This window comes from Lissotriton helveticus, chromosome 1_2 (assembly GCF_964261635.1).
Source record: "Lissotriton helveticus chromosome 1_2, aLisHel1.1, whole genome shotgun sequence".
Taxonomy (NCBI): domain Eukaryota; kingdom Metazoa; phylum Chordata; class Amphibia; order Caudata; family Salamandridae; genus Lissotriton; species Lissotriton helveticus.
In genome coordinates, this window is record NC_136058.1 from 374,672,634 (window position 1) to 374,695,965 (window position 23,332).

Consider the following 23,332-nt stretch of genomic DNA (forward strand, 5'->3'; position numbering starts at 1 on the left):
GGAGGCACCAGGATAAGACACAGGGAGCACCGGGAGAAGACACAGGGAGCACCAGGAGCAGACACAGGAGGCACCCAGAGAAGGCACAGGGAGCACCGGGGAAGTCACAAGGAGCACCCAGAGAAGGCACCGGGAGCACCAGGAGAAGACACAGGAGGCACCAGGAGAAGACACAGGGAGCACCAGGAGAAGACACAGGAGGCACCCAGAGAAAGCACAGGGAGCACCGGGAGAAGGCACAGGGAGCACCAGGAGAAGACACAAGAGGCACTCAGAGAAGGCACAGGGAGCACCAGGAGAAGACACAGAGTACCAGGAGAAGACACAGGGAGCACCAGGAGAAGACAGAGGGAGCATCAGGAGAAGACAGAGGGAGCATCAGGAGAAGACACGGGGAGCACCAGGAGAAGACACAATGAGCACCAGGAGAAGGCACAGGGAGCACCAGGAGAAGGCACAAGGGGCACCAGGAGAAGGCACAGGGAGCACAAGGAGAAGACACAATGAGCACCAGGAGAAGGCACAGGGAGCACCAGGAAAAGGCACAAGGAGCACAAGGAGAAGGCACAGGGAGCACCAGGAAAAGGCACAGGGAGCACCAGGAGAAGACACAATGAGCACCAGGAGAAGGCACAGGGAGCACCAGGAAAAGGCACAAGGAGCACAAGGAGAAGGCACAGGGAGCACCAGGAGAAGACACACGGAGCACCAGGAGAAGGCACAGGGAGCACCAGGAGAAGACACAATGAGCACCGGGAGAAGCAACAGGGAGCACCAGGAGAAGACACAATGAGCACTAGGAGAAGACACAATGAGCACAGGGAGAAGCAACAGGGAGCACCAGGAGAAGACACAGAGCACCAAGAAAAGACACAGGGATCACCAGGGAAGGCACAGGGAGCACCAGGAGAAGGCACAGGGAGCACCAGGAGAAGACACACGGAGCACCAGGAGAAGGCACAGGGAGCACCAGGAGAAGACACAATGAGAACCGGGAGAAGCAACAGGGAGCACCAAGAGAAGGCACAGGGAGCACCAGGAGAAGACACAATGAGCACCAGAAGAAGACACAATGAGCACCGGAAGAAGCAACAGGGATCTCCAAGAGAAGACATTAAGGGGACCCAGAGAACACAAAGAGCAGCAGGAGAAGGCATAGGGAACACAAGTGGAAGATACAGGGAGCACCCTACAAATATGCAGGGAGCACCAGGAAAAGACACAGGGAGCGCCAGGAGAAGATACGGCTCACCCAGAGAATGCACAGAGAGCACCAGGAGAAGACACAGAAAAACGCATCCAGATAAAGGACGGGGAGCACCCGAAGAAAGCATAGGGCGGTCTGACGTTTGTACCTTCATGGGAAACATCCTTTACAACGGAATCGCTACAACACGGACGCAGTTTTAACAACAACGAAAGTCGTTACAACGACTTTCGCTGGAGGGCGCTCTAGGATAGGGGATAGTTTAATTTACTATCCAACACCTTCCCTACTATCCACGGGGACTGGTGTTGGAATAGTAAATTAATCTATTCACTATCAGCGCCCCCCCAACGCAAGTCATTGTAACGACTTCCGTTGTTAAAACTGCGTCGTAAAGGGACGCGTTGTAACGGTACGCGTTGTACCGTCATACATCCATCTGCATTCTGAAGTCGTTTCCTTCTAATTAGAGGGTCGAGGGCGTGGCGATGAGGCCCAGAATGAATCACCGCGATAAAACCAACATCAGAAATTCGACGTAATCCTGACTACGTGTTTTGTGTTTTTTCTCCGTATCCTCGTCGCCATAGTTGTCTATTTCCTCTATGATTTTATAATGCAGTCTAGATTTATTCACGATCGGTTTTAAATGCGATTAGACCTGGGATTGACTGCTGATGAGAATTAATTTTAGATGTTTTATGCTGATTTTTGGAATTGTATTTGTTTAATGTACTTTTATGGCTGTAAAAAGCCAAATATAGTATCGATTGATTGACTGCGTGATTTGCGGAAACACCACCGTCATGATGAGGGGAGGGGGTGCGGGGGGAGGGGGGGAGGGGGCGGGTCATGCAGACTCTGATAGCGGTGTGCAGCAGAAGCGTCTGTGGAGAGGGCTGATGACATCTACTGGGGGAAAGGGCACTGGACCAGGGCATCAGGTGAGGGGGCACAGAGTTTCAGAAGAAATGACACAGAGACAGGGCATGAGGTAAGTTACACTGAGACAGGGCATGAGGTAAGTGACACTGAGACAGGGCATGAGGTAAGTGACACTGAGACAGGACATCAAGCACACAGCCAGGGCCTAAGGTAAGTGACTCAGACGACGCTTTAGGTGAGTGACACTGAGACAGGGCATGAGGTAAGTGACTCTGAGACAGGGCATGAGGTAAGTGACACAGACAGGGCAGGAGGTAAGTGACACAGACAGGGCATGAGGTAAGTGACACCGACAGGGCATGAGGTAAGTGACACCGACAGGGCATGAGGTAAGTGACACAGAAAGGGCATGAGGTAAGTGACACACTAGACAGGGCATCAAGTGAGTGACACAGACTGGGCATGAGGTAAGTGACTCTGAGACAGGGCATGAGGTAAGTGACTCTGAGACAGGGCATGAGGTAAGTGACACAGACAGGGCAGGAGGTAAGTGACACAGACAGGGCATGAGGTAAGTGACACCGACAGGGCATGAGGTAAGTGACACCGACAGGGCATGAGGTAAGTGACACAGAAAGGGCATGAGGTAAGTGACACACTAGACAGGGCATCAAGTGAGTGACACAGACTGGGCATGAGGTAAGTGACTCTGAGACAGGGCATGAGGTAAGTGACTCTGAGACAGGGGATGTGTTTGTGGTATTTGGATCTTGCTGGACGTAACCGAGAGAGATTGGAGGTGGAAGTAGATTTTCTCCAATGTTTCTCCAGGCTTCTAAGGTTTTTTTCTTTCTACGTAGAGAGCTTTATTGAACCAAGGTGCTGAGGGGGTGGGTCTTTTCCTTTTGCTTTGGAGTGGAGCTACCTTGTCAATATTGACAGCTAGGACTGAGAGGCACTGAGAGGTGAGAACGTTGACATCCATGTTGGGGTGAAGTCTAGGAAGTGACCGCATAGCAGTCTCACAAAAAGTATCAAAATCAATGTTTTTAGTGTTGCGGAACCAGGTAGTAGCTCTTTTAGGTTGACCGAGCGTTATAACGTGCAAGAGATTAAAACGGAAGACACAGGATGAGGCACACAGAGAAGGCACAGGGAGCACCAAGAGAAGACACAGGGAGCACCAGGATAAGACACGGAGCACCAGGATAAGACACAGGGAGCACCGGTAGAAGATACAGGAGGCACCCAGAGAAGACACAGGAAGCACCAGGAGAAGGCACAGGGAGCACCAGGAGAAGACACAGGAGGCACCAGGAGAAGACACAGGGAGCACCAGGAGAAGACACAGGAAGCACCAGGAGAAGATACAGGAGGCACCCAGAGAAGACACAGGAAGCACCAGGAGAAGGCACAGAGAGCACCAGGAGAAGACACAGGAGGCACCAGGAGAAGACACAGGGAGCACCAGGAGAAGACACAGGAGGCACCCAGAGAAGGCACAGGGTGCACCGCGAGAAGGCACAGGGAGCACCCAGAGAAGACACAGGAGGCACCCAGAGAAGGCACAGGGAGCACCAGGAGAAGACATGAGGCACCAGGAGAAGACACAGGGAGCACCAGGATAAGACACAGGGAGCACCGGGAGAAGACACAGGATGCACAGGGAGCACCAGTATAAGACACAAGGAAAACCGGGAGAAGACACAGGAGGCACCCAGAGAAGGCACAGGGAGCACCAACAGAAGGCACAGGGAGCACCAGGAGCAGACACAGGAGGCACCCAGAGAAGGCACAGGGACCACCGGGGAAGTCACAAGGAGCACCAGGAGAAGACAAAGGGAGCACCAGGAGAAAAAACAGGAGGCACCAGGATAAGACACAGGGAGCACCGGGAGAAGACACAGGGAGCACCAGGAGCAGACACAGGAGGCACCCAGAGAAGGCACAGGGAGCACCGGGGAAGTCACAAGGAGCACCCAGAGAAGGCACCGGGAGCACCAGGAGAAGACACAGGAGGCACCAGGAGAAGACACAGGGAGCACCAGGAGAAGACACAGGAGGCACCCAGAGAAAGCACAGGGAGCACCGGGAGAAGGCACAGGGAGCACCAGGAGAAGACACAAGAGGCACTCAGAGAAGGCACAGGGAGCACCAGGAGAAGACACAGAGTACCAGGAGAAGACACAGGGAGCACCAGGAGAAGACAGAGGGAGCATCAGGAGAAGACAGAGGGAGCATCAGGAGAAGACACGGGGAGCACCAGGAGAAGACACAATGAGCACCAGGAGAAGGCACAGGGAGCACCAGGAGAAGGCACAAGGGGCACCAGGAGAAGGCACAGGGAGCACAAGGAGAAGACACAATGAGCACCAGGAGAAGGCACAGGGAGCACCAGGAAAAGGCACAAGGAGCACAAGGAGAAGGCACAGGGAGCACCAGGAAAAGGCACAGGGAGCACCAGGAGAAGACACAATGAGCACCAGGAGAAGGCACAGGGAGCACCAGGAAAAGGCACAAGGAGCACAAGGAGAAGGCACAGGGAGCACCAGGAGAAGACACAGGGAGCACCAGGAGAAGGCACAGGGAGCACCAGGAGAAGACACAATGAACACCGGGAGAAGCAACAGGGAGCACCAGGAGAAGACACAATGAGCACTAGGAGAAGACACAATGAGCACCGGGAGAAGCAACAGGGAGCACCAGGAGAAGACACAGAGCACCAAGAAAAGACACAGGGATCACCAGGGAAGGCACAGGGAGCACCAGGAGAAGGCACAGGGAGCACCAGGAGAAGACACACGGAGCACCAGGAGAAGGCACAGGGAGCACCAGGAGAAGACACAATGAGAACCGGGAGAAGCAACAGGGAGCACCAAGAGAAGGCACAGGGAGCACCAGGAGAAGACACAATGAGCACCAGAAGAAGACACAATGAGCACCGGGAGAAGCAACAGGGATCTCCAAGAGAAGACATTAAGGGGACCCAGAGAACACAAAGAGCAGCAGGAGAAGGCATAGGGAACACAAGTGGAAGATACAGGGAGCACCCTACAAATATGCAGGGAGCACCAGGAAAAGACACAGGGAGCGCCAGGAGAAGATACGGCTCACCCAGAGAATGCACAGAGAGCACCAGGAGAAGACACAGAAAAACGCATCCAGATAAAGGACGGGGAGCACCCGAAGAAAGCATAGGGCGGTCTGACGTTTGTACCTTCATTGGAAACATCCTTTACAACGGAATCGCTACAACACGGTACCGTTACGACGCAGTTTTAACAACAACGAAAGTCGTTACAACGACTTTCGCTGGAGGGCGCTCTAGGATAGGGGATAGTTTAATTTACTATCCAACACCTTCCCTACTATCCACGGGGACTGGTGTTGGAATAGTAAATTAATCTATTCACTATCAGCGCCCCCCCAACGTAAGTCATTGTAACGACTTCCGTTGTTAAAACTGCGTCGTAAAGGGACGCGTTGTAACGGTACGCGTTGTACCGTCATACATCCATCTGCATTCTGAAGTCGTTTCCTTCTAATTAGAGGGTCGAGGGCGTGGCGATGAGGCCCAGAATGAATCACCGCGATAAAACCAACATCAGAAATTCGACGTAATCCTGACTACGTGTTTTGTGTTTTTTCTCCGTATCCTCGTCGCCATAGTTGTCTATTTCCTCTATGATTTTATAATGCAGTCTAGATTTATTCACGATCGGTTTTAAATGCGATTAGACCTGGGATTGACTGCTGATGAGAATTAATTTTAGATGTTTTATGCTGATTTTTGGAATTGTATTTGTTTAATGTACTTTTATGGCTGTAAAAAGCCAAATATAGTATCGATTGATTGACTACGTGATTTGCGGAAACACCACCGTCATGATGAGGGGAGGGGGTGCGGGGGGGAGGGGGGGAGGGGGCGGGTCATGCAGACTCTGATAGCGGTGTGCAGCAGAAGCGTCTGTGGAGAGGGCTGATGACATCTACTGGGGGAAAGGGCACTGGACCAGGGCATCAGGTGAGGGGGCACAGAGTTTCAGAAGAAATGACACAGAGACAGGGCATGAGGTAAGTTACACTGAGACAGGGCATGAGGTAAGTGACACTGAGACAGGGCATGAGGTAAGTGACACTGAGACAGGACATCAAGCACACAGCCAGGGCCTAAGGTAAGTGACTCAGACGACGCTTTAGGTGAGTGACACTGAGACAGGGCATGAGGTAAGTGACTCTGAGACAGGGCATGAGGTAAGTGACACAGACAGGGCAGGAGGTAAGTGACACAGACAGGGCATGAGGTAAGTGACACCGACAGGGCATGAGGTAAGTGACACCGACAGGGCATGAGGTAAGTGACACAGAAAGGGCATGAGGTAAGTGACACACTAGACAGGGCATCAAGTGAGTGACACAGACTGGGCATGAGGTAAGTGACTCTGAGACAGGGCATGAGGTAAGTGACTCTGAGACAGGGCATGAGGTAAGTGACACAAAAAGGGCATGAGGTAAGTGACACTGAGACAGGGCATCAAGTGAGTTACACAGACAGGGCATGAGGTAAGTGACACTGAGACAGGGCATGAGGTAAGTGACACTTAGACAAGGCATGAGGTAAGTGACACTAACACAGGCCATGAGGTAAGTGACACTGAGACATGGCATCCAGTGAGTGACACAGACAGGGCATGGGGTAAGTGACTCTGAGACAGGGCATGAGGTAAGTGACTCTGAGACAGGGCATGAGGTAAGTGACACGAAAAGGGCATAAGGTAAGTGGCACAGACAGGGCATGAGGTAAGTGACACCGACAGGGCATGAGGTGAGTGACACCGACAGGGCATGAGGTAAGTGACACAGAAAGGGCATGAGGTAAGTGACACACTAGACAGGGCATCAAGTGAGTGACACAGACTGGGTATGAGGTAAGTGACACACTAGACAGGGCATCAAGTGAGTGACACAGACAGGGCATCAAGTGAGTGACACAGACAGGGCATCAAGTGAGTGGCACTGAGACAGGGCATGAGGTAAGTTACACTGAGACAGGGCATGAGGTAAGTGACATAGAAAGGGCATGAGATAAGTGACACAGACAGGGCATGAGGTAAGTGACACTGAGACAGGGCATGAGGTAAGTGACACTGAGACAGGAAATCAAGCACACAGCCAGGGCATGAGGTAAGTGACTCAGACAGCGCCTTAGGTGAGTGACACTGAGACAGGGCATGAGGTAAGTGACTCTGAGACAGGGCATTAGGTAAGTGACACAAAAAGGGCATGAGGTAAGTGACACAGACAGGGCATGCGGTAAGTGACACCGACAGGGCATGAGGTAAGTGACACCGACAGGGCATCAAGTGAGTGACACAGACTGGGCATGAGGTAAGTGACACACTAGACAGGGCATCAAGTGAGTGACACAGCCAGGGCATCAAGTGAGTGGCACTGAGACAGGGCATGAGGTAAGTTACACTGAGACAGGGCATGAGGTAAGTGACACAGAAAGGGCATGAGGTAAGTGACACACTAGACAGGGCATGAGGTAAGTGACACAGACAGGGCATGAGGTAAGTGACACAGAAAGGGCATGAGGTAAGTGACACACTAGACAGGGCATCAAGTGAGTGACACAGACTGGGCATGAGGTAAGTGACACACTAGACAGGGCATCAAGTGAGTGACACAGACAGGGCATCAAGTGAGTGGCACTGAGACAGGGCATGAGGTAAGTTACACTGAGACAGGGCATGAAAAAATACATAAATTGTCATAAAAAATCCACGATACATATTTACATATTTAGGATTTACAATACATTAAAATTAACCTTGATCATGGACATGACATAGAGTGCTAAGTTAGTTTCATCAACAGGCCAACAAGAGAAACATTTTATAGAAATTTTTCACCCACAGCTTATTTCAATATCAATTTCTAATAACAAAGGCTGATCTATCAAAACTAAGTACAGCATTACAAATGTTTGGGTTTGACAAGGACAATAAATGTTCATAGCCCTCTTTGTAATAGCATGATCCAAAGGATAGTAAAACTGGTCTAATAAAAGTATTTCTTGGGACCTTATACAAAGCACAGAAAAGGATGAGGTGCAAAGTACTTTGCGAGACCATATCATTACAGGGGCAAGGAGGTAGTCTCTCACACCACCCCCCTTGCTTTGGAAAGGCAAAAAGAAAGCGTAGAGTACTGAGGCGAAACCTTGTCAAATAAAAACGCCATTGCGTATTGATGATATACGATAGATAAAAAGGCCGCAACAATTTGCCCCTAACATACAGTGCATGCTCACTATTCCTTAAGGTACCCAAATTAGAACCATAGGCATTTTTGATAATTAACTTTGAATCCTTGCTAATCATATCAGGGTTTTCAAACCTATTACCTAACCCAATCTTGTAAAAGGTATCCCTAACATATAGGAGCCATGGAATCTCCCTATAGTGGTCAAGTTTAAGGCAATCTTGTAAAATATCCTTTGTCAATTTCAATTCTTCAGATTGCCAAACTTTAGACCATAGTAGTAGTGGAGCTGCATGTATAATGTCACTTACAAACTCCATACCCACGTCCCCATGGCAAAAACTGTTCGACGTACCCGATGGGACAGATAAAAGTCGTTTTATAAATTTATTCTCCATAATCTGCAACTTTTCACAGTTTTGTGACCCCCAGACTCCTGCACCGAAAGTTACAGCGGAGACACACTTGGCTTTATACAAGGATATTATTTCTGCTATTCGCCGTTGACCTAATTTACTGGCAAAACGAAAAAGGGCTTCAGTTGATTGTGTAACCTTTTGGACCCGAGCTGATATCAGAGGGTCCCAATTCAATTTCTTGTTAAATAGGTTACCCAGATAATTAAAATTATCAACTTTCATTATAATTGAGTCCTTCACCATATACCTGCGGATCTTTACATTTCTCGGGCCGCAAGTCATGGCAAAGGATTTAGTGAAGTTGACCCTAAGATCTAAACTTTCCATAAATGTATCAAAAGCATTCAGACAGATCTGCATGCTATTGGAAGTGAGGGTCATTAAAACAGTGTCGTCTGCGTATGACAACATTGGAATCCTTTTGCCATTAGCCTGTGGAAAGTCAGCGCCAGATTCTAACAGAAAACTTTCTAATACATTGGTATAGACCAAAAATAAGAAAGGAGCTAAAATACATCCCTGACGGACACCTTCAGTGGATAATATGGGTCTAGTCTTCTCCCCACCAGGGCCATATCTAATTCTCACTGTTGTGGCGGCATGGAGCCTGCGAAGCAAGGTAACCAAAGGTTCCTCAAACCCCATAGACTCCATCATCTGCCATAGCTTACCCCTACATACAGTGTCAAAAGCAATGGACAAGTCCATGAATGCCAAGTGGATGGAACTGTTCTTGGCACCCATGTACTTGCCCATAATTAGTGCCAAATTAAGACACTGCTCGGTGGTTCCTCTACCTCTTCTGAACCCGTATTGGGAGTCCACAATAATCCCTGCTGACTCCGCCCATGTTTCAAGACGAGCCAATATCACTCTGCCCATTAATTTGCAGGACGCGTCTATTAGTGATATTGGCCTGTAGCAACACAGGTCAGACTTATCACCCTTTTTGAAAATGGGTACCACAACCGCCTCTTTCCAGGAAATCGGAATAGACCCCACCACTATTGCCTTAAAAACATTTAAGAGTAGTGGTGACCAGACCTCTAAATTATGTTTAAAAAGATCCAAGGGTACTGCATCAGGCCCTGGGGCCTTTAATGCAGCACCCTTACTCAAGGCGATCTTTACCTCAGGAAGCGTTAATGAGTCACTAAGTAATTTTGATGACTCCATATTGAAGTCGCCAGCTCCCACAGTAGTAGTCAGCAATACCTCATTTGGGTTGAAAATTTTACTATAGTGAGCTACCCAAGAGTCTTCTGGTATATGCACTTGGATGGTACCCTCTTCTCCAGTTTTTAAAAAAGGTCGGTTTATTACCTCCCAAAAAAGCCTGGTGTCCCTCAGTTCAACCGCTCTTTCCAGATCTTCCCATGCCTTAATCCTTAAGTCATTTTTTCTTTTGCTGACTGCATCTCTATACCTTTTCCTAACTAATCTGACCCCATCTCTGTCACGTGGTACTTGGCGTAAAGCCTTTGTTAGACTTGTTTGAGCAGCAGAACATTCTTCATCAAACCATTTGGGTCCCTTATCTTGGTTCCTCCCCCCTGTCTTTACAAGGTGTGAAGCCACGTTTCCCAGTAATAATTCAAAGTTCTTGATTATAAAATCTGGGTCGGATATAGGCGTCAAACAAATTTCTATCCCATCCTTGTTTTTCTTAAAGATGTCTGCCTCCAATTGCCTCACATCTATTTTATCCCACCTTAAGGTGACCCCCTGATTTTGGCTATGTTTTATCGGTTGTTCCGCAGTCTGAGTTTTCTCAAAGACAGAATTAAAACTCAAAATTAGGGGGTTGTGGTCGCTGGCGGGATTCGCCTCAATTTTAAAATCCTTTACAAGGTGGGCAAAATCCTTAGATACCATAGCAAAATCGATTGTACTCACTCGGCCCCCTGTACCCTGAAAAGTGGGTATACTCGGTGAACCGGAAAAGCTAGACATATCCATGATACATAAATCATTATTCAAAACAATACTGTTCAAAGCCTCCCCCTGTTTCGAATGAATAAAATGAGCCATAGGCTGGTCAGTTGAGTCCACCAGTCCACATACTCTAGACCCACTAAATTTGCATAACACACAATTAAAATCGCCTAACCATAAAATAAAAAGAGGGAAAACCCTGTTTGTAACCTTAGCAATTTCCTCCTGTAATTTTTCAATAACTGTGGTTGCATGGGGATCAAATATATTATAGTACCAATTTATAAGAAGAAGGGTTACTGGAAATAGGTCCTTGATCATAAGTAATTGGTACCAAGGAGATTCCACCACTCGCACCACATGTGTTAAGTTATACTTTACAGAGATAGCTGTCACAAGCCCACCTTTAGCTCTCCCTGCTTGTGAAGGCTCTGCAAAAACATTAAACATTTGGTAACCATCCAAGCTATGGTCCATAGTACTCCATGTCTCCTGGAGGCAGACAATGTCAAAAGATTCAATGCATTCTAGCCAGGCAGGATCCTCTAGCCTCCGCCGGAGACCAGCTATATTCCAGGAAGTTAAACGAAAGCAACTGTCCTCTACCTGATTCCCCTTTTTACCCCGTAATGACTTTCCATTAAGGTGAACTATGTCACTCCCACCCACTCTTTTTTCTATACCATTATTTGCTGCATCAGCATAGGGGAAGTTTGTGCCTCTAATATTACAGGAGTTTTCTCTACTCCACTGATCTAAGACAGGATCAAGATTTACTTTGCCTGCAGATCCCATATTCACGTGGGTAACATCATCTTTATCTCCGCTATGGGCTGCAGGATTAGTATTTTGCTCATCAAGGATTTGGGTTATATTACTAACCCAAGAACCCTCTACATCCTTTTTTTTTTTGCAAAAACGGTTTTTATTGGCAATCAGGTGGAAAGATACATTACAGGATAAAGCAAGTCAGGCATCAGGTAACGATGCGATAAAGCGGCACAGTTCCAACAAGACACCTTTTATAATGAACAGTCCCCAACTAATCCCCCCCTCTCCCACATTCCCCCCCCCCGTAGCCAGTGTGTCGTGCTCTTCCCCTCCAGTCGATGATGTGTTATCAGCACTCGTCCTGAATAAGGCCCACAGTGGAGGGTAAGAGGCTCCCCCCAACGGGGAGTCCCGCCCCCCAGATCAGTCAGCAGTAAGTGTAAGTAGTGTGTGCACCTTGGGGAGTGTGGAGAATCCCATGTTCGGTGCCCTCACCTCGGGGTCCCCCCCTCATCCTCGCTCTGGTCGCCATCCGGCAATTGGAGCGCTACCACCAGGGCCTCCCACGCCCTGGCCACCTCCAGCGCATTGTCATTGTCAAGACTCCTAGCCTGTCGCAGCCGCAATGTACTCTCCGCTTTCGCCCAGCGCTCTAGTGTGGTCTTCCAGCGCAGGTAGCTGGGGCCTTGAATTGACTTCCAATGCATGGAGATCTCCCGCTTAGCCAGTATTAAACCCAGGTCGCAAAATTTGCTGGTAACTCGGTTGCGAGGGGTGTGAGGGAACCACAACAAAAGGCATGCGCCCATGTCAAGATCGATCTGCCGGTCCGTGACAGCATTCAGGCAAGACATTACCGCCTCCCAATAATCCGCTAGCTTGGTGCAAGTCCAGAACATGTGGGCGAAGTCCGCATCCGCGGTTCCGCATCTGGGGCAAAGCGAGGAAGCCCCCTCGAAATACTGCGAGAGCTTCGTCGGTGTGAGGTACGCTCGGTGTAGAGCGAAAAACTGGACCATTTGAAACCTAGCGTTCCTTGTGCCCTTCCATGCTCTGCGCAGTAACTGTGGCCACACCGTGTCAGGAATAGGACGCCCGATGTCCCCTTCCCATTTGGCTCGTAGCCCGTCTAAGGGTCGCAAGGCCGTAGATGTCAGCCGTCGGTAAAGGCACGTGACGGCCTTATAAGTGCCAGCGGCCGTCACCACGTACTGGCAGCACTCCGAGGTCGGGGGTTCAGTGAGCCCACTCCCCCAGTATCGACGAATACCTGCCACCAATGCAGCATGCAGCAGGTATCCACCCCTCGGCAGTCCGTAGGAGTCGCGCAGCTCCTGAAACGGGAGCAGCGAGCCGTCCCTGTAGAGGTCGCCGACCACATGCAGGCCAAGTTCCTCCCAGACTGCTAGGGCGGACCAGTCGCCACCATGAGGGAGAGCAGTGCACATCCCGAGCGGGATGTCTGGGGCGTAAGGGCGAACAGCACCGGAGCGCTTGTGCGCCCGAAGCCAGCAGCTGCGGATCGTCCGCTCCTCCTGAACCCTCTACATCCTTATTCCCTTTCTCCAAATCATCCCACTGAATAAGTTCATGATAAGTCACTGGTACAGGCATACCCTTCTCGACCGGAAAAGGAGATATTAACAAGTTTTCACAGACAGATCTCTCTTGTAGGGGAGTTGGGTTCAGTCAATCATTTACGTCCATACCAGTTAAGGGATGAAACATGTTATATAAAGGAATATTCCAGAATTCCTTTGGGTCTGTGGGAGGATAATTATTATCGGTTAAAATTGGGTACCTCTTTGGATAATTGGGCGGAAAAAAGGGGATAGCATTTCTATTATAATAAGTAGGGATGGCAGAGTTCGTGACTTGTTTCAAATGATAAGGGACGTCAAAACCATGCCCCCTTAAAGGTTTATTGGGGGGCAACATCATAGTTTCTGGGTAAAAGTAAGTCAAATTTCGGGATGATACTCCTCCATTACTTCTACCCGGAAACCAGTCACTAATATAAGTGACCACCCTATGGTCCCGAAAGTTTACAATGATCAAGTCGCCTTCTATATCTTTTGGGCGTAAGCCCACCCAGTAGCACCTTCTCACTGAGACAATGTCTCCATTCAGGTGTAAAGGTAGCGGTCTATTTATGCGTAGCCAGTGGATAACTTTATTTTTCAAACTAATGTTTGATTCCACATTTCCCTCTGGTACGACAGGGACACCTGTTAGGATGATGACAAAATTAGACTACTCCGGGGGCAGGTCTACTATGTTTTTGGAGTTAAGTTTCCCTCTAGTCGAAGAACTTGTTTTAGTGGGGGGTAAACCACTGGTGTGGACAGGTTTTGGTACCGCTGATTGAGCTCCTTCTCTGCTTGTGGCTTTTATAACTGTAGTATCTAATATGCCTAATGATTTGGTGGTATTTCTATCAGCAGGCATATTATTAGATCTTACAATAGGTGTATGTTGCCTACGTTGGTTATTAGTAGGTTGTTTGGTTATAGATCGGGTTTCAGTTGGAATAGATGAAATAATTAAATTGGAATTTTCTGGCGGAGTAGGCTCCGGCAGAAGTCGATCCAATTTTTCATCCAGCCTTTTAAGCCTCTCAATGAGTGGAAGAATGAGAGCCTTTAAAAGACTTTCAACTGCCTCAAAAAGCCCTTCGTTAGAGAAAGATTTACAATCTGAGGTAGATTGCCCTGTTTTTCCCTCTTTCCCCACTAGATCTGGTGGAATTTGTTTGGGATCTGCTACATGTGGAGCCTTCCATGGGTTTCCAACCCCATTTTTTAACCCACCCTTCCTCCTTCTTTTCCTAACTGGGGAGCGTACTGCTCCTCTATTCCCTTTACTTGTCGGATTGTCACGTGCTCTGCTAATTTTAGCAGTAGGTTGAGAATCCAGCGACGTGACTACCTCAGTTTGGATCTTCGGGACTAAAGGTAAGATGTTACTAATAGGGTGGGGGGCAGAATCTGAAGGTGAAGGGGTATTAAGATCTATAAGATTATTGGATTCAGCTGTGGACGCATTACTGTCGCCATCCACGATTACTTCCAAGTCTTCTAGTAGTGGCGGGATATCTTGAAAGATTAAAGGGATGTTTTCTGTGTTAAACAGTTCCGCATCGGTCTCAGGGTACATGGTATCGTGTGATGATATACTCGTGGCAACCTTCTCATGATTGAGAGGTGCCTGTCTCTTAAGATGCTCAATAGAGAGGCGGCGCTCGGCCCTCCTCTCTGCTAGGGCTAACTCCCTATCAATATCTTTGGTGGCTCTAGCAAAATATTTATCAAGTGGGCCAAGTATGGGTACGCCTACACAGTTAGGAAGAGAGTTTAAAATCGGACTGGACATCCTTAGTTAAAAATACAATTATTAAGATCTATGGTGGTAAGGTTCTATCTGCAGTCCTGTATGGTGCGGAACTATGGGGTGGCAGCAATTTGGATTCATTGAAACATGCTCAAAATAAGTTTTTGAGAATGTCTACAGGTTTGCCACAGTCGACCCCACTAACTCCCCTTCTTTACGATCTGGGGTGCCACTCGGTGGTGGACCAAGCTAGACTTCGTCCACTAACCTTCTGGCGCCGTCTGTGGACAACCCCAGAACTTCATTATTATGCTGCTGCATGCCTGGAGGTCAAGAATAGCCTTGGAGCCACAAACATCGGATGGTTCAATGACCTCAAGGCCATTTTACTAGCTTTGGGTCTTGGAGATCTTTGGTCCTCGCCTGAGTCAGCCACTTTTCCCTCTAAAAAGGAACTTAAAAAATGTTACTGGGATTGGGTGACTCATAACATGTACTTGAAAACGAGCTCTAGCAACCTTACTGGAATGTTTATCGTACACAAGGATGCGCCCAAGCTTGAATGGTACTGGGATACCATATCTAAACCCCTGGACCGTAAATTATTCTTTCAATTCAGATGCAGTTCGCTTCCCATTGGGGAGTTTACTAAAAAGTGGGGAACAGATAGGTCGGGGTGTTGTCCCAGGTGTCAAGGTATCGGGGAAAGCCTGAATCATCTTTTGTATGTGTGCCCTCTATATACTGCCCCCAGAGCTAAATGGCTAAGTCCGGTTTGTAGACACTTAGGCACAAGATCGTCGGTGGAAGCTACGAGACTGTTAAAAACCAACTTGGAGTGCCTTATTGTTGTGGGGGTCGCTAAATTCCTTGGGTGGGCCTGGGCGCTTAGACGCAGGCGTATCAAATTTAACCAAATGGTGACTGTATAGTCTTTTGTAACATGCTAACCTATGGTTGGAGCAGAGTCCATTTGTAAAAATGTTCTCATATTTGTATAAGAAGCTGATTAGTTATAAATGATTTAATACTTGTTTTATAGGTTTTATATGTATATACTGTATTTTATGTCTTTTATGATGAACTAATCGAATAAAGACTTCTTGATACTATTATAAAAAAATACAATGATTAAAAAAAGCCGAACAATAGGGGAAATAGTACAAGAGAGAGCAATAAAAAGCAATTAATATTAATTTTCGTGGCTTACTAGCAAAATTGATCAGGGTAACGAGGACAACGGGCCCGTGCAAATATATAAATAAGTAAATGACTAAAACCAAAGGTAGTCAGAGGGGTGGACCAGCCCAGCCACCTTCGGCCACTGACGGCCACAGACGGTCCCGCCCTTGTCCCGGGCTTCTCCCGGGCGCGCTCCCGCGCGCTTCCGCGCAGCGGGGATTATGTCAGCCTTTAATAGGAGTAGAGATAAACAGGGGGCGTGTCCTGCAGGGAGAGCGGCCCAGGTGTAGTCTGTTGGGCGCACAGGGACTCCTGGGATACGGAGTCCCTGTCTCACGCTCGCAGCCCTGCACCACGCCAAATCAGCCCAGGAAAGTCCTCGTGGTCAAACAATACCCCCAGCGACTCCCGCTGATGAAATTGCGCTGCGGGACCCGCGCAGCGGGTCCGGCGAGCCGTGGAAGTCACAACGTGCGAGGGGCAACAAGGCAGCAAGCTAGGTCCAGGAAAACAGTAGAGAATCCCAGCGAGAAAAAACAGGCAGCCGGTTTTGTGTCTGAGGGCGGGGGGCGTGTCCTGCAGGGAGAGCGGCCCAGGTGTAGTCTGTTGGGTGCACAGGGACTCCTGGGATACAGAGTCCCTGTCTCACGCTCGCAGCCCTGCACCACGCCAAATCAGCCCAGGAAAGTCCTCGTGGTCAAACAATACCCCCAGCGACTCCCGCTGATGAAGTTGCGCTGCGGGACCCGCGCAGCGGGTCCGGCGAGCCGTGGAAGTCACAACGTGCGAGGGGCAACAAGGCAGCAAGCTAGGTCCAGGAAAACAGTAGAGAATCCCAGCGAGAAAAAACAGGCAGACGGTTTTGTGTCTGAGGGCGGGGGCGTGTCCTGCAGGGGGAGCGGCCCAGGTGTAGTCTGTTGGGCGCACAGGGACTCCTGGGATACGAAGTCCCTGTCTCACGCTCGCAGCCCTGCACCACGCCAAATCAGCCCAGGAAAGTCCTCGTGGTCAAACAATACCCCCAGCGACTCCCGCTGATGAAATTGCGCTGCGGGACCCGCGCAGCGGGTCCGGCGAGCTGTGGAAGTCACAACGTGCGAGGGGCAACAAGGCAGCAAGCTAGGTCCAGGAAAACAGTAGAGAATCCCAGCGAGAAAAAACAGGCAGCCGGTTTTGTGTCTGAGGGCGGGGGGCGTGTCCTGCAGGGAGAGCGGCCCTGATGTAGTCTGTTGGGCGCACTAACTTTAGGACTCCTAAATGCCTTCTGTGAATACCGAAAGTCTTAAAATTGGATTTTTCTCAGTTTAGGTGTAGTAATGTTAGGACTCCTAACTTTAGGACTTAGGTGGGACGTCACTTGCAGGGGTCCCAACCATCCGGAAAGAAGGGGGGCACTTGCTGCTTGGACACCCGAGAAGAGTCTGCACCAATGGGCAGCATTAAAAGGGTTAATTTACACCAGGGTGCAAATGCTAATAAAACCACAAACGGTTATTGTTCTAGTGATGCTGCAAACAGCACTCACTCCTGACACTCACCACGAAATACTATTAGGTGGGCACTACTGTGCAAACACTGCGCTAACATGTGCCAACGGGGCACAAAACCAGTTCATACAGATCAAATAGTGCACTGCCCAGATGGGAATCGGGTGCAAAGTGACGCCAGGCACCAGGTGCACGTTATTAGTGCTGTAGTGTTTCTTGTCACATCTCTAACCCCCGAGTCCAAAGTACCCCTAGGGCTCTCAAGTTTTGGACTGAGATTTGAATGCTGTTGCTTCCTGGGCCTCTGCAGCTCCCAGGGATGCCCGCAGAAAGCAGAGCTCTGAACAGTCGTGCCTTTAGAGGTCAGGTTCTAGCCTGTCCCAGCAGGCGTGACGTTTGGCCGATTGTGAGTGAGAGCTGACATTGACGTCCAAATGTGTGAGTCTCACTCGCGATGAGTGAGACGTGTAAGTTCCTGCCAGGTCCTCACTAGGTGTGGCAGATATTTGAATGTGAGGAAAACCCAATAAAAGAAAGAGAAGAGGAGAAAGCAAAGAAATAAAAATGGAGTTAAAGCGCCGGGATAAAGATCGGTGGTCAGGACGTTCTGGACCACAAAACCTACCACGTGGCACAGTACGCACCTCAAACAATACCCTTTCTATTGCATTTTCAGATTCTTCCTGCTAATATGTGGTATTTATTTCACAGAATGTAACACGGCTTCTCTCTGCCACCCGCCGTTACCTGAGGAAGAGGAAGATGGACTGGCGGTAGTCTTCATCACCAGCCTCCTTGTAGCGGGACACATATGGTCTGATGGTGTCAACCAAGTCAGGGTGCAACTTTTCGGCTTCATCGAAGATGAAGAGTGACCGCTTACAGCGCCAATTGGTCTCTTTCAAGTGCTTCTCGAGCTGGACCTGTAGCAAACCAGAGGACAACAGGCTCATTAATGAGGAGCAAGGGGGCTGACCAATCAGAGGACAACAGGCTCATTAATGAGGTGCAATGGATCTGACCAATCAGAGGACAACAGGCTCATTAATGAAGTGAAATGGATCAGACCAATCGGAGCATCTGACCAATCTGAGGACAACAGGCTCCTTAATGAGGTGCAATGAATCTTACCAGTCAGAGCATCTGACCAATCAGAGGACAACAGGCTCATTGATGTGGTGAAATGGATCTGACCAATCAGAGCATCTGACCAATCAGAGGACAACAGGCTCCTTAATGAGGTGCAATGAATCTGACCAGTCAGAGCATCTGGCCAATCAGAGGACAACAGGCTCATTGATGTGGTGAAATGGATCTGACCAATCAGAGGACAACAGGCTCATTCATTAGGTAACTGGAAGCTGAGCAATCAGAGGACAACAGGTTCGGTGATAAGGAAAAGGGGATCTTACCAATGAGAGCTCGTGAGCTACTGTAGCTCTCCAGCTACTTCTGAGTAGCTCGCCTGTGTGCAGCCCAGCTTATTAAATTAGAACGCTTTTGCTTGGTTGAATTAATATACATATAACCAAAATTGAGATCATACTACACTAATAATATAGTAGCTCTCAATGCGTTTCATTGAACATAAGTAGCTCTCGGTACAGAAAAGGTTGGAGACCCTGAACATCCCACTCCCAGGAGCCTTGCGCTGAGCCAGGTATGTGCATTCATGTGATTGATCAAGCTTCAGAGACCCAGATATGACTTGCCTTACAGACTCCCTATATCTTACCCTATGGCCTCAACCTCACAATGTACGCATGGAACCAAGGACCTCATTTTGGGCCGACGCTGATTCATTAGATCAGCTTAGGTATGGGCAGGGCCACTGGAATTATGCGATTGTGCGGCCGTGGACGTTTTTGCATAATTAAAGATTTGCTGCATTTGCCACATACTCCATCATCTGCCTCATAATCTACAGATTTTAACCCAAAAAAATGTGTTTCTAGCTCAGACGGTTCAAAAGTTACTAAAAATGCATCAGCATGCGCTGCGGCGCAGTGGAAGGCCCATTGCAAAGCTGGAATGGTCACCTTGCTGTTGCTTATTGCTATATTTGGGTGTTAAACTGGTACTAATGAGAATCAACCAATGCCCAGACAGTGTTACCAAGTGTAAAAATGACGAAATAACGAAGTAATACTATTGCAAAATGTGACACATTATCCATTATAATTTGCTTTTTCTTGCCACAAAATGTACCCAACCCTGCCGCATAATTTAGCCCCTCTCCTGCTGCATAATTCCACTGGCCCTGGGTATGGACATATAGCCTTCACTTTGCATTTCGTCATTGGGCGTTTCATTTTACATAAGTCTCAATAACACATATATTGATCCAAGATATTGGATCAGGTTGACTTTCGATCTTCCCTCGTACACTCGTTTCTTGCACTATTAACATTGTTCGATGTATTTGTATCTGAAAAGGTGCTATGCGGCTCCCACTCACATGTACTTCTTTAACTCACTGGGGTGTTGGTTATTGATAATGGCTTGATAAATACGGATGTCATTTTTAAATGCATGCACTCTGTATGTGTATGTGTACCTTGTCTATGTAAGAAAAAAAACAATAAAAATATATTTTAAAAAAAATAACAAAACAGATTGATTTGTACCAAAAATATGCAACAATTTTTTCGTATTCACAGCCTTGAAAAAGTCCCATCGGAAGAAACGAAACGTGTCAGATGTTCAAGTGTTCTGTTCAAAAAGAATCTATAAACGTGTGACCCTAGACTGAGTGCAATTCTGACGTGTTACTGTTTGATATAACCGTCCATGAAATCAATCTATACAAAATAAATCAGTAGTTGTGCTGAAAAACAAGCCTTCTTTCCAGGACTTATATTAAGGGCTATGAAAATAAATCCTATATTTCTAGTGTGCTGCCAATCTAAAAACGTTAACAAAAGTCCTCTGAACCTGTATTAAATGACCTGACAATCAAAGAAGCACCCCAACACATCCGGGGGACGTATACGGCTTGTTCTGGTGCTACATTATAAAAATATGGAAATAATACATCCTCAAAGTGGACAATGTCGACTGCACAACTCTACCTAGCCAGTAGCATTCGCTGATGCAACCCGTTCTATAGGGGCTAGGGTGCAACGGGGGCAGAGCTCACTTGCACAAGATATCTCAAAGGCGAAGGCACTTTTGAGAGAAACAATATTGCTACAGAAAAGCACCGTTTATAGTATTTGTATAGCATCCGAAGGTCCATTCCTCGGGTGGGGATGTTAGTACTCGGCTATAGACACAATCACTCACTTCCTGTTTTGAGCCTCTCACGCCCAGTGACCCCCTCTGCAGGTTCACCACAGCCACTTGTGCACAGCCGACCCCCCCTCCTCACCTTGTAAAGTTCGACGTATCGCGCGTGGGGGAAGTGCAGTTGAGCGATAAACACCTTGACGCAGTCACTATTCATCCCATCTCGATAAAAGTGCTCCGCCATCATCCGGGCCACAAAGTTCTTTCCGGTGCCAGACCAGCCGTGAAACGACAGTGTAAGGGCCTTGTCCGGCTGTCTGTCCCGGAGGAAGGGAGGTACGACCTTCAGAATGACCTGGCGGGCAAGGTGCTGGCCGTGCAGCCTTCGGTTCAAGTCCAGCTCCAGTCCTGGGAAGAGTAATAGAAACTCTGGTGAGACAAGTGGTGTACAGCTCAATTCAACCTAGGTGAGTGTGAGAGACACTGGTGACACAGCAGTAAACAACCTATGCCAACTAGAAGGATACAAGAGTTCATGATGATACAACGGTGATCAATGAGCTCCAACCATCAGGAGTATGAGAGACCCTGGTGAGCCAATGGTGAGCAATGAGCCCAACCATCAGGAGTATGAGAGACCCTGGTGAGCCAATGGTGAGCAATGAGCTCCAACCATCAGGAGTATGAGAGACCCTGGTGAGCCAACGGTGAGCAATGAGCTCCAACCATCAAGAGTATGAGAGACCCTGGTGAGCCAATGGTGAGCAATGGGCTCCAACCATCAAGAGTATGAGAGACCCTGGTGAGCCAATGGTGAGCAATGAGCTCCAACCATCAGGAGTATGAGAGACCCTGGTGAGCCAACGGTGAGCAATGAGCTCCAACCATCAAGAGTATGAGAGACCCTGGTGAGCCAATGGTGAGCAATGGGCTCCAACCATCAAGAGTATGAGAGACCCTGGTGAGCCAATGGTGAGCAATGAGCTCCAACCATCAGGAGTACGAGAGATCCTGGTGAGCCAATGGTGAGCAATGAGCTCCAACCATCAAGAGCACGAGAGACCCTGGTGAGCCAATGGTGAGCAATGAGCTCCAACCATCAGGAGTATGAGAGACCCTGGTGAGCCAATGGTGAGCAATGGGCTCCAACCATCAAGAGTATGAGAGACCCTGGTGAGCCAATGTGAGCAATGAGCTCCAACCATCAGGAGTCACAGAGACCCTGGTGAGCCAATGGTGAGCAATGAGCTCCAACCATCAGGAGTATGAGAGACCCTGGTGAGCCAACGGTGAGCAATGAGCCCAACCATCAGGAGTATGAGAGACCCTGGTGAGCCAACGGTGAGCAATGAGCTCCAACCATCAAGAGTATGAGAGACCCTGGTGAGCCAACGGTGAGCAATGAGCTCCAACCATCAAGAGTATGAGAGACCCTGGTGAGCCAATGGTGAGCAATGAGCTCCAACCATCAGGAGTATGAGAGACCCTGGTGAGCCAATGGTGAGCAATGAGCCCAACCATCAAGAGTATGAGAGACCCTGGTGAGCCAATGGTGAGCAATGAGCTCCAACCATCAGGAGTCACAGAGACCCTGGTGAGCCAATGGTGAGCAATGAGCTCCAACCATCAGGAGTATGAGAGACCCTGGTGAGCCAACGGTGAGCAATGAGCCCAACCATCAAGAGTATGAGAGACCCTGGTGAGCCAATGGTGAGCAATGAGCCCAACCATCAGGAGTACCAGAGACCCTGGTGAGCCAACGGTGAGCAATGAGCCCAACCATCAGGAGTATGAGAGACCCTGGTGAGCCAACGGTGAGCAATAAGCTCCAACCATCAAGAGTATGAGAGACCCTGGTGAGCCAACGGTGAGCAATGAGCTCCAACGTTCAGGAGCCAGAGAGACCCTGGTGAGCCAACGGTGAGCAATGAGCTCCAACCATCAGGAGTATGAGAGACCCTGGTGAGCCAACGGTGAGCAATGAGCTCCAACCATCAGGAGTCACAGAGACCCTGGTGAGCCAACGGTGAGCAATGAGCTCCAACGTTCAGGAGCCAGAGAGACCCTGGTGAGCCAACGGTGAGCAATGAGCTCCAACCATCAGGAGTATGAGAGACCCTGGTGAGCCAACGGTGAGCAATGAGCTCCAACCATCAGGAGTATGAGAGACCCTGGTGAGCCAACGGTGAGCAATGAGCTCCAACGTTCAGGAGCCAGAGAGACCCTGGTGAGCCAACGGTGAGCAATGAGCTTCAACCATCAGGAGTATGAGAGACCCTGGTGAGCCAACGGTGAGCAATGAGCTCCAACCATCAGGAGTATGAGAGACCCTGGTGAGCTAACGGTGAGCAATGAGCTCCAACCATCAAGAGTATGAGAGACCCTGGTGAGCCAACAGTGAGCAATGAGCTCCAACCATCAAGAGTATGAGAGACCCTGGTGAGCCAATGGTGAGCAATGAGCTCCAACCATCAGGAGTATGAGAGACCCTGGTGAGCCAACGGTGAGCAATGAGCTCCAACATTCAGGAGCCAGAGAGACCCTGGTGAGCCAACGGTGAGCAATGAGCTCCAACCATCAGGAGTATGAGAGACCCTGGTGAGCCAACGGTGAGCAATGAG

At 48.9% G+C, this 23,332-nt stretch overlaps 1 protein-coding gene across 1 annotated transcript in view; it reads right to left on the reverse strand.

The window, feature by feature from the left end:
- Nucleotides 1-23,332, reverse strand: part of LOC144804069 (torsin-3A-like) — a 121,604-nt gene that overhangs the window by 48,949 nt on the left and 49,323 nt on the right. The window contains exons 4-5 of the mRNA XM_078671895.1: nucleotides 20,854-21,119; nucleotides 18,231-18,406 (exon numbers count right to left, since the gene is read on the reverse strand). Coding sequence (XP_078528021.1) covers nucleotides 18,231-18,406; nucleotides 20,854-21,119 — 442 coding nt within the window. The remainder of the gene's footprint in view (nucleotides 1-18,230; nucleotides 18,407-20,853; nucleotides 21,120-23,332) is intronic.